A 12124-nucleotide genomic window follows, 5' to 3' on the forward strand; every position below is an offset into this window, starting at 1 on the left:
TTTTACTTTTATAAATGAGATTGAAGAAAATCTTGGGGTGTAAATTTTGGTTTTGAAAGTCTTTTCCCCTGGAGACACATTATAGCTTAGTTATTACAAATGCTGGTATCTCAATGGTTAGGTTCAAAGTCTAGGTTCTTTTCTTACTAACTTTGTGATGTTGGGCTTAATTTCTTGATGCTCAGTTTTCTTATCTGTAAAATGGAGCTGTTGATGGTATCTACTCATTGAGACAATTGATGTGAAATTCTTAGAAAAGTGGCTATGGATATTAACTAGTGTAATTTGATTTCTGTGAGTATGGTTACTAGGACCAGGAATGTGGCCATTTTTAAGGCTGTTATGTATATTACCATATCTTCTGTGAACCTTTTAATTATAATTATACATTCATTTATCCTGAAGTATGGCAGAGAAAGGTTCATTTAATATCTCTGAGAAATGAGATCTTGTAACTAGAGAGGAAACTCTTAGGAAGAATTTTATATTGGCTGAGAAAATGGACAGCTTGATTTTAACTCTGCCTTTCTCTGTAGGTAGCTCTAGAGAGTGTCAGAGTTTCAGGGAGCAAACCAGATGCTTTATTAGTATTTGATTCTTGATATTGCTGTGGTTGTATTTATAGCTGAATAACAGGTGACAGGAGTATCTGAGTTAATAATTACCTCTGTTAACATCCGTTTCTTTTTCAGGGCAAGGAGCAGGAGCATACGTTTGTCTTTAGGCTGGACCATCCCAAAGCGTGCAAACATTTATGGAAATGTGCTGTGGAGCATCATGCCTTCTTCCGCCTGCGAGGCCCTGTCCAAAAGAGTTCTCATCGATCAGGATTTATTCGATTAGGATCACGGTTTAGATACAGGTGACTGTTTGTGGCTGCTTGCTGTGTCTTTCATAATTTCATAGAGGCCAGAAAATGTAGCCCAGTTCCTCATTTGCAGATGTGAGAACTAGAGCATAGAAAGATGAATCAGTTTGCCAGTGTTTTTCATTTGCCAAAGTAAAAGAAAAAATGGTATATATTGTTATTGGTTGTAATTTCCTGAAAAGATAAGAGAACATTGTAATGGTGTAGTGGATTCCATATCCTTCTTGATGTTTTCTTTTTTTTTAAAGGAGTAATATAACAGAATTTTTCCTGTTAAAAACAGTTTAGTTATATAAATTATTGACCATATTCCCTGCATTGTATGCTATATCCTTGTAGCTTGTTTATTTTATGCAAAGTAGTTTGTACCTCTTAATCCTCTACCTGTCTTTTGCCCACCTCCCTTCCCTCTCCCCACTGGAAACCACCAGTTTGTTCTCTGTGTCTGCGAGTCTGTTCTGTTCACTAGTTTACCTTTTAGAGTCCATGTATAAGTGCTGTCATAGAGTATCATTCTCTCTCTGACTTATTTCACGTAGCATAATACCCTTCAGGTCCACCCATGTTGCTACAAATGGCACTATTCCATTCTTCTTTATGGCTGAGTCATAGTCTATTGTGTACATCTACCACATCTTCCTTATGCTTCCATCTGTTGATGGACATTAATGTCTGCTTTATGTATTAACTAACCCCTAGTTTAAATCCACGTAGTAGGAGTTTTAAGTAGTCTTTATCCAGCAGCTAGATACCATGTAGAAAATGGGTATGGTGTACTAGTGGGATATTAATCTGGATAATATTTCTGGTCCCTATAAACCTGACATTCCATTGTTTTGCATACTCCGTGTTTGTTAGTCATAAGCTAGAAATGTTTTGGTTTACTCAGAGTAGCTTATTGATGGTGAGCTTTCAGCATGTTTCAGTGTGACTTAAAGAAGGAATGGATAATATCAGTAATGTGGCAAGTTGACTGTGTGTGGAATTCATGTAAGAGAGCTTCTGTTTTACTTACATTAAAAGGGGGGGGGCATTTTGGCAGAATTTAAATGGCAATGAAGATAAGCATTAAATATTAAAATAGCTTTAATATTTCTGAAAAAGTCTTCTGAAAAGCATATCACAATTAGAAAAAGTAATGGAAAATCTTGAATTAATTGTACATCTTGCATTGAGGAGTGTGGGTAGGAAAGAGGATATTTATAAAAATATCTATAAAAGCACAGATATTTCAAACTTACTTAATATATTCTTAGGTGATGTGCATAATTAGGAAAAAACAACATGTGTTGCATCTTTCATACAAGCCTGAAGAGTGAAAAGAATGGTGTGATAAAGAGTCATCAAGACTATTTTGATAAAGTTCAGGAGGGTTCTTTTAAGGAAAACCTCAGGATAGACTTTCTGTCATTTTTGTGTATCTGGTTACTGTCAGCCTGAAATTCTGTTGTTCCTGTTAAATGTCTCTTTTATTTTAGTGGGAAAACTGAGTATCAGACCACTAAGACCAATAAAGCAAGAAGATCAACATCCTTTGAAAGAAGGCCCAGCAAGCGGTATTCTCGACGAACTCTGCAAGTGAAAGGTGAAATGCAGCCCTGTTTTCAAGGACTGTTCTTCCTGACAGTTTATCTTTTGCTGTGTTGTTGACTGGAGGGAAAGATGTCTCAGTCTTCTTACCTCTGTTACATCAAGAGTACTAAAGTACTCTTATCTAAGTAATTGAATTTGCTTCTGGCATAATCAGTTTTGAAAAATACAAGGGGAAAAATTGCCTATACTGTTGCTGAGGTTAAGCTTGAAACTAATCACAGTTCAGGCACTGTGCTAAGTTTGTGTTCAGTTTTTGTTCTTACTCTTTTAGTTCTTCTGTAGAACAACATCTTCCCTCCCTTTTTGACTTTCAGATCTCCCTTAAGTATTTTTTAAAACATTGGTATATGATGGATAAATTTTAAGTAAAGATTATTTTGTATTGTGTTATAGTACTAAATATTCTGGTAAATGTAATTTTTATATTTAATCATCAGTGTATATTGTACATAGACATTTCCAAATTCATAAATGTTCCTTGTTGTTTGTTACTTTAGTTATATAGTGCAAAGAGTGGTTTACTTTGACCAGTAAGCAAAACTTGTGACTGTGTTCCAATCAGAGTTGAATTTTTAAAGATTGTTTATTTGGCAGTGCTGGGTCTCAGTTGTGGCACTCGGGTCCTCAGTCCCTGTGGCGGCATGTGTGTGTTTCAGTTGTGGCGTGTGACTTCTCAGTTGCAGCATGTGGGATCTAGTTCTCTAACTAGGGCTCAAACCTGGGCCCCTGCATTGGGAACAGAGTCCCAGCCACGGGACCACCAGGGAAGTCCCCAGATTGCAATTTACATATGTCCAGTGTCAGAGTTATAAATAATTGCCATCACCTGATGTTGGCAGTATCAATTTTTTCAAAAATCTGACTTATAGTCATATGTTTTGATGTACCGATAAATTACATAATATGTAGCTATAAATGAAACCATTTCAGTTTGTTTAATATCCTTAATTACCTCATAGACTCCACTGATGATTTTTTACTATCAGCTTATTCTGGAGGCTTGCAGATGATTCTTTTCTTTTTTTAATGTATACTTATTTTATTGCCTTATTTAAAAATTGGAAATAATTGTCATTACTCACTTTAATGGCATGAACCCTAGAACACTTTTGTGAAATGAAGGTTTTTGAATATAGTGGAAATTAGCTTACAAAGCAGTTAGTCAGGGTTTACTTTTGTAGGCACTTCCCTTGGTGGTCCAGCAGTTAAGACTCCGTGCTTCCAGTGCACGGGGCACGGGCTCAGTCACTGGTTGAAGAAGTAAGGTCCTCCATGCTGTGCTGTGGGACAAAAAACTAAAAAAAATAATGGTAAAGCAGTTTATCATGTTGGAGGGAGACTAATGGGATGTTTTCTCTCTTCTGTCAGCAAGTACAGGAAAACCTGAAGAACTCAGGTGAGTAATGTTTTGCTCTTTAGGGGTTGATACTAGAATGTTTTAACATTTCTGTAGTTGCTGTCATTAATCCAACAAATATTTGGTGAAGGCCTGTCAGAGTGTTCCCTTGTCCCTGAGCATGGTGGACATGACAGGGAACAAATGAATACATGGTGCCAGGTAAAGTTGGCACAACAAAAATAAATCAATTTAAAGAGGAAGAGTGGGTTTGGGTAGCTGTGCTATTCATAATGAGAATGACATACATTTGTTACTGGTGTGTGACTGAGGATATGCAGATGAATAAACTGTCACCCTTGCTCTCAGGGAACTCAAAGAACAAAGGCTGATTTGTAGATAAGCAGTTCATTTTATTCCTGGGGTAAATCCCACTTGGTCATGGTGTATAATCTTTCTTTATGTTATATGTTGCTGGATTTGGTTCACTAGTTTTGTTGTGGATTTATGTGTCTGTATCATCAAAGACACTGGTCTGTAGTTTTCTTGTACTGTGTTTATCTGGGTGGTTCTGGCTTCATAGAATGAGTTGGGGAATATTTCCTTCTAATTTTAGGGCAGAATTTGTAAAGAATTCTTTAAATATATGATAGAATTCACCATTAAAACCATCTGGCCTGGGCTTTACTTATGTCATATTTTTAAATTTCCAGTTCAGTTTCTTGCTGTAGATGTATTCACATTTAATTTTTATCTTGAATCAGTTTAGGAGTTTGTGTTTTTCTGGAATTTTTCCATTTTACTACATTATCTAATTTATGGCATACAGTTGTTCATAATTTTCTCTTCTCCATTTTATTTTTGTAAGCTTTGTGGTGATGTCCCCTCATTCAGGGCTTCCCAGGTGGCACAGTGGTAAGAACCTGCCTGCTAATGCAGGAGACGCAAGAGACACGGGTTTAATTCCTGGGTGGGGAAGATCTCCTGGAGGAGGAAATGGCAACCTACTGCAGGATTCTTGCCTGAAAAATCCCATGGACAGAAGAGCCTGGCGAGCTACAGTCCATGGGGTCAAGAATAGCTGGACACGACTGAATGGCTGAGCATACACACCCCTCATTAATTCTCATTTTGGTTCTTTGAGTTTCTTTTTCCCTTGGTCACTCTAGATACAGGTTTGTCAGTTTTGTTGGCCTGTTTGAAGAACCAGCTTTTGGTTTCATTTGGTTTCAGCCAGCTTTTGGTTTTGCTCTATATCCTATTTCATTAACTTTCTCTCTGGTATATTATTTCATTCCTTCTGCTTGCTTTTTATTTAGTTTTCTTTCCCTGGTGTCCTTAGGTGGAATATCAGTTTATTGGGATTTGAGATCTTTATTGTTTTAATATAACGTTTATAGCTGTGAATTTCTCTCCAAGCACTACTGTAATCGTATTTCATAAGTTTTGGTTTGTTGTATTTTCATTTTTATTCCTTCAGATTATTTTCTGATTTCTCTTGTGATAGCTTCTTTGGCCTATTGACTGCTCGGAAGTATCTTGCTTAACATACACATTTGTATGTTAAATTTTCCTCTCTCTCTCTGTTTTATCCCATTGTGGTTATGGAATGTACTTCACGTGATTTTGGTCCCTTTACAGTTGTCAAGGCCTGTTTTATGGCCCGGCGTGCAGTCTGTGTTGGACAGCGGTGCATGTCTGTGTACTTGAGGGTACGATGTATTCTGCTGTTGAGGGTCACGTCCTGTCGGCGGCTGTTAGGTCTGCTTGCTTGTCACCGTTGCTCACTTCCGTTTCATCACTGATCTTGGGCCAGTCCTACCCTTTACTAAATGTGGACTGTTAAAGTCTCCAGTTAGTTGTCTGCTTCTTTCTTTGTGCTTCATGTATTTGGAACTTCCTGTGAGGTGCATGTATTGTTTATGATTATTTTATTCTTCCTCTCTTTTTCTAGTAACTGTTTTGTATTAAAGTCCACTTAGTCAGATATGAGTGTGGTCAATCCAGTTCCCTTCTGGTTGCTTTTCCATGGCTTAGCTGTTTTTATCAAATTTGGAAAGTTTTTACTCATTATTTCTCACATTTTTTCCCCTGCTCTTTTCTCCTCTCCTTCCAGGACTCCCATTACATGCCTATTGCTCTCCTTATGGGACCTGCAGACCTCCGAGTCTGTTCATGTTCCCTCATTATTTTTCTTTCTGTCCCTCAGACCACATCATCTCACTTGACCTACCTTCAAGCCACTGGTTCTTTTGTCTGCTAAAATCTGCTGTGTGTTCCTCTGGTGAACTTTTTGTTCTAGTTATGGAACATTTCAACTCCAGAATTTCTTTTTTTTAAAGATAATTTCTCTGTTTAAAATATTCTTTTTTGTGAATGCATTGTTGTCATACATTTATTCTTTTATTTCTTCATATGTGGTTTCTTTACTTCTCAAGTATATTTAAAATAGCTGATTTACATTCTGGATGCAGGGAGCAAATTGTCTTCTTGGCCTCACCCACCTAGAGTAAGGCTCCCACAACACTGAACACCAGAGAACCAGGAGGAGAGAAAACTGGGTTTCAGATGCCAGACTCAGCTTTCAGACTGAGTAGACTGTCTTGAATAAATGTCTCCATTTGATGTATTCCTTTTAATGATTTAAAAAAAAATAAGTTTCCCCAGCCAAATGTTTGTTTTGCTGGAAAGAGGATCTGCCCCGTCTTCAGACCATGATTCTTAAAGTCCTTCTTCTGATGACTCAGTTAGTAGTGTTAGTATAGTTTAATGTAATGCTTCTCAACCATTGGTGTGAAGCAGAGCCTCCTGGAATGCCTGGTAAACTATCAGATTCAAGATATACAAATCTAGTATTGTTCTCATTTAAAAAAAAAATAAAACTTGTATAATCTCTTATGCGGCAGATGTATAACTAGAGCTGCTTCAGAAGGAGTTGTTTTGGGTGCTGAGTAGGGTTGGTCTCACCTTGCGATGTCGTGTTCAGTTTTGTTTTCATTTAGAAAGCCAGGAAAGCCAGTAAACCAGGCTATGATTAGTGACTCATCACAGAAGCACTCTGCTTTTTGAGTAAGGATTCCTCTAAAGTTCCTTTAGCTGTCAGTAAGCTGTTAACAATAAATAAATCAGTAGAGTAGGGAGAAAGGTGAGGGATTTTGTCCACTGTAAGTTTTTGAGAGTGAAAGTGTTAGTTGCTCGGTCATGTCTGGCTCTTTGCAATCCCATGGACTGTATCTCACCAGGCTCCTCTGTCCATGGGATTTTCCAGACAAGAGTACTGGAGTGGGTTGCCATTTCCTTCAGCAGGGGATCTTCCCAACCTGGGGATTGAACTCAAGTCTCCCTCATTGCAGGCAGATTCTTTACCACCTGAGCCACCAGAGAAGCCCTGTGAATTTTTAGTTAGGTAAAAACATTTTCTGCATTTTCTGAGCTATGCACTTTAGTTTTTCTTGGGTTTATTTTTAAGCTATGCTTTTAAGAATGGTGGAGAAATGTTAAGAGGTGTTCCCATGTAAAGTATTTTATTTGTCTTTTGTTTGTTTGTTTAATTAATCATGTCTTACTTCCCTGACAAACAGGCTGTGACAGAATATTAGAACTTAAAGTGAAGAGGTTCTTGCAGAAATGTAAAAGAAAGCAGTCAAGCAGTGATATGTAGTTGAAAATTAACTTATTTTACTTGCAGGAGTTTGTCCTCCTTTTAATTTTTCTGAAATACAGATTTCTGACCAAAAAGTGAATATGACTGTATAGTCTCTTTTCTATAATTGAGATTAGTTTGCTGCTGCTGCTGCTAAGTTGCTTCAGTTGTGTCCAACTCTGTGCGACCCCATAGACGGTAGCCCACCAGGCTCCCCCGTCCCTGGGAATCTCCAGGCAAGAACACTGGAGTGGGGTGCCATTGCCTTCTCTGGTAGTTAAATTTTACTGTGTCTTCCTGAGCAATGCTTGGCTCTGGAAAACAGAGCAAAACTGGGGTATTTAAGCAGATACTTTATTACCTTTTAATTAGAATAAATTTTTAGGAATGAAATGTAGCAGAGGGCCACTCTCCTGAAAGTTTTGGAGCCCTGCTTCTGACAGTGCTTGAGAGCGCCTGAGCTGGGACTGGCAGGAATGCCCTTTCATTCCTGCCCTTGGATTTCTGTTTGCATGAGCAGCTGTGCTCCAGTGAACCATGGAAAACAGTACTGTTTGAAAAAGCACAACTATTTGACCTGAAAAACTGTGCTTGTTTGAATAACAGGTTTTTAAATTGGCTGAGGTTAGTTTCTAACTACTCCCTCATGAGTCTTGACAATGTAAGCTATCTTAGGAAGAGGGGACATTTTAAAGGACAGTTCACATTTCATTTATTAGTACTTCTTGCACAGACTTAGTGAACAGACTTGAAGACAGAAAAGAGGAAAGAAAATGGTGGAAGAAGTGATGCATAGAGAAGGCATTAGAGCAAAACATTTCTTTAAGAAGGAAGCTGCATTGGGTCAGTAATGAAAAATAATCTGCTACTTTCATACTAGTGGAGGTGAAAGGATAGGTGCAGTGATAAGAAAATAGTGCTTCCTGTCTTCCATGTTCTAAACAGGGAGCTAGCGTTCTATGCCACTTATTATAAGTGCTTTTTTTTCTCTCATGATATTCCTTCATCTTTTACCTATCACCTACTTGAGTTATTCCCAGTTCAAGGAAAAGCTTCAGAGTGTAACCAAAGGGCCACGGAGTAATGTGTCATTTCTGAACCATACAGATAGAGTGGGTTTTCATTAACGTGGAGATTAAGAGTTCCTTAATATAATACAGTGTGTTTTGGGAATTACAGCAAGATTAGTAAAAGAAATTCTGCCTGACAGGTGTTTCCTTCCCCACTGGCCTTGGCAACAGATTCTACACTAAACATATATTTTTTATTTTTATTTATTTATTTATTTATTTTACTTTATTTTACTTTACAGTACTGTATTGGTTTTGCCGTACATTGACATGAATCCACCACGGGTGTACATCCGTTCCCAAACATGAACCCCTCTCCCACCTCCCTCCCCATAACATCTCTCTGGGTCATCACCGTGCACCAGCCCCAAAACATATATTTTTTAAAGATTGTGTTTGTTTGTTCAGTTGTATTTGTGACTGTTCTTTGTGCTTTGCTAAGAGCCCCATGCAAGTAAGGAAACTGCAGTTCAGAGAGCAAAGCTAGTGGTGCTGTTTGGATTTGAACCCAGGCAGTAGAGGTGTTTGTTCTGGTGACTTGACTTGTAATAGAGCTGTGGTTAGTAAAATACAAGATATAAAATGGTTACTCCTCCTCCCCCAGCCTTTTCGCAAGGCCTTTTCATCTTGATTTCTTTCTTAATTGGTTGTCTTTCATCATCATCTACTTCTGTTTTGTTCTCCCTCTCTGAGAAGGCTCCTGGATCCTGAATTCAGAGTTTATTTTGTGTTTGTGAAGCTTTGCCCACTTCCTGTTGCTGGCATGACATCCTGGCTGGGTATGGTATTCTTTGAAGGTTGCCATGGAGAACTCTGTGCTGGCCTGATACTGGCAGTGATGTGCTTTTACATCTCCTTACACTCTTCTCTGAAGTGTTTCCTTGTCCTTGAAGGTCAGCAGTAGAACATTAAGGAAATGAATGTATTGAATTCTGCATTTCATCTCCTTGGAATGAAATGTTCTCGTTAAATCTATAGATTATTTTTCTCACTTTCAGAGAAGTTTGTTTTTTTTTTTTAATGACACTGAATATATTTTCAGTTACCTTAGCTGAATTCCTTTTCTCAGGATACTAGTTATGCTCATGTTAGAAGGTCTGAAGTCAGTAAACTCTTTTATTTACTTTATTCTGTTGTGTCAGCATCTCATCTTTGGGTTCTTGTTGAATATTTGTTCTTTCTTGCCAGCTTTGAGGTTTGTTTCTGTTTATTATGTTGTATTATATGCTGAGGTTTTTTAAGTGCTTTTTGGGGGGTAGTGGGAAGGGAATGAGCACAGCCTAAACTAAAGATTTAAAGGCATACTTACAAATCATTTGGAGGAGAAGAGTGTATAGAGAAGCTTCTAAGTTTATAGTAAGGCCTATTGAGTTATAAAATCCTGAGTGACCTTGGAAAATCTTGAGAGGGTAGGAATATACAGAAGAAGTGACAGGTAAGTTTATGTGGGTGTTTGTACTTAATGCCTTAGGGAATCATTTATGCAGCTGTCTTTATTTTGTTGTCTTTGACAGATGTTGTCCAATGAATAAATGAGATTAATAGTGACGTATATATCTAAAGCACAAGTAGAATACAGGTATATGGGAATATCAAATGAGCAGAAAAGTGTTTGCCAGTAAAAACAGATGTGTTCTGGACATCATTCTTAGTTTGGGGTGCTCATGGTCATTTTTTTCTTTATTTTTTTCCCCATTACAGTGTTCACAACAATGTTTCAGCTCAGAGTAATGGTTCCCAACAGGTAAGAGAATATTAAGCTTCTAAAACACTAGAACACTGCAGTTAATTATCAGTATGATAAACAGTAGTATTATTAACTCAGTTTTCATACTGGTGTAACCTTGGGAAAGTTTTGTGCATTTTCTTTTTATCTGTAAAATGGCTCAACAATATGGGACCTGTTACTTTATTCTCTTCAGATGTTATAATAGAAAAGGTTTTAATGTTATAATAAAACATTTTCTGACCCTGTAAATCCTGTAAAATGAAAAAAATAGCAATATTCAGTTAGATAACTATCTGTCCCAAAGGTGGTATATAACTTTCAAACATTTATTGCTATGTTTATTACTGTCGTATCTGTTCACTGTGTAGCTAGTATTCCATGTTCATATTCTACTTTCTGGTGAAGAGATCTTTTATAATTTGTGTCCAAAGGCTTGGGGTGTGAGGTCCACTGTGCCTGTGCTTCCTTCTGTCCCCTCTGGTCCTGTGGTAGTGGAGGTCGAGAATCTTCCAAGGAGTCCTGGAGCAGACCAGCACGACAAGAAATGGTTCGTTTATTCATTAAACCAAAATAAAGTGTTGCTTGCCTAAGGGTGTTCTGAATCCCCAGCCATAATCTTAGACTACTTGAAATATGATTGAAAGCAAATTATTAATATTTGTAAGCTGACAAAAAAAGCATGTTGTTGAGCTGTCATATTGGGATGAGTAAGGGATGCAGATGAAGCAGGGTGACAGTGTCAGTGAAGCCTGTGAGACAGCTCTCCTGACTGGTTAGTGTGAGCTGGGAGTGGCGGTGGTTTTCCGTTGAAAAAGACTTTAGTGCTACTCAATAGGACCTTTTCCCAGATCCGTAAGGATCATGTCTTCATTCCATGTTACTCTACACAACATGATGCTATTGCTTTGGATGTGGTTTCTTTATTAAAGACTGGAGATAAAGCCAAAACAGAACCGTAATTATAGTCCAATAGAACAAAGCATGAAATATTCCATGGGGAATAGGTGGAGAAATAATCTGATGATGGGAAGATACTTCATTTGTTTAGAGTCCCAGGGTCTTTTTTTTTTTTAGACTAACAGTGAGTGCACAAATATGGATACTTCGTTGCTTATGGGGTTAATCCATGGGTTACATCCCTTCCCAAATGAATGTATATGGCCTGGGGGGGCTCCTTGGGGATTATTTGATTGAGCGCTCATGTTAGGCATCATCTGTTCAAATTTTGTCTGTTTATGAAATGAACTTTGATAATTGATAGGATTTTTCTCTTTTTCTCTTGCTCTCAGTTTGTTTAGTACCTGAAATCTAATGAGTTTCTGTTGGTGATCTCAAGGTTTGGGTCAGCTTTCTGTGCAACCAGCTCTTCCTTCATGGTGGTGGGTCAACAGTGGTTGGTGATTATTTTTAGTCTTTGCTATGTAATTGTTTTTCACTGTTATTTTGGCTTAACTAACAGCAGGGTGCTTTGCTCTTGATGATTGGGCATATTTTTGCTTCAGTTCCAAATAACTTGATAAGTTTCTAAGATCAAGGGGATTTTGCCCTCGTTTTTTCCCATGACCCTTCCCCCCAACCCCTTTCTACTTGAGAATATAGCAGGGGTACTTTGTGTGTGTGTGTGTGCATGTGGGCACACACTTAAAGCATAAACAGCAAGGCTTCTACATGTCAAAGTTTAGTCTTTATTTTTTTAAGCTGTTAAAAACAGTTTCTTTAGTTTCTTACTGAAAACGCAGCTCCAGTAAGAGGCTATGTTTTGTCGCCTTGTTACCACCAAGTCTTTGGCAAAGAAACATAGTACTGAGATTTGAACTAGAAAAGAGCTCATTTAATACATGCTTACATTTTATGTTAATATAGAATGAGAGTCTGGTTTGTTTGT

General features: G+C 37.8%; 1 protein-coding gene across 6 annotated transcripts in view; it reads left to right on the forward strand.

Moving 5' to 3' along the window:
* Positions 1–12124, forward strand: part of EPB41L5 (erythrocyte membrane protein band 4.1 like 5) — a 169626-nt gene that overhangs the window by 66358 nt on the left and 91144 nt on the right. For all 6 annotated transcript variants that reach the window (XM_004004756.6, XM_012140176.5, XM_012140185.5 and 3 more), the window contains exons 12-16: positions 693–862; positions 2347–2453; positions 3830–3857; positions 10212–10254; positions 10671–10786. In XM_004004756.6, coding sequence (XP_004004805.2) covers positions 693–862; positions 2347–2453; positions 3830–3857; positions 10212–10254; positions 10671–10786 — 464 coding nt within the window. The remainder of the gene's footprint in view (positions 1–692; positions 863–2346; positions 2454–3829; positions 3858–10211; positions 10255–10670; positions 10787–12124) is intronic.

This window comes from Ovis aries, chromosome 2, assembly GCF_016772045.2.
Source record: "Ovis aries strain OAR_USU_Benz2616 breed Rambouillet chromosome 2, ARS-UI_Ramb_v3.0, whole genome shotgun sequence".
Lineage (NCBI taxonomy): Eukaryota > Metazoa > Chordata > Mammalia > Artiodactyla > Bovidae > Ovis > Ovis aries.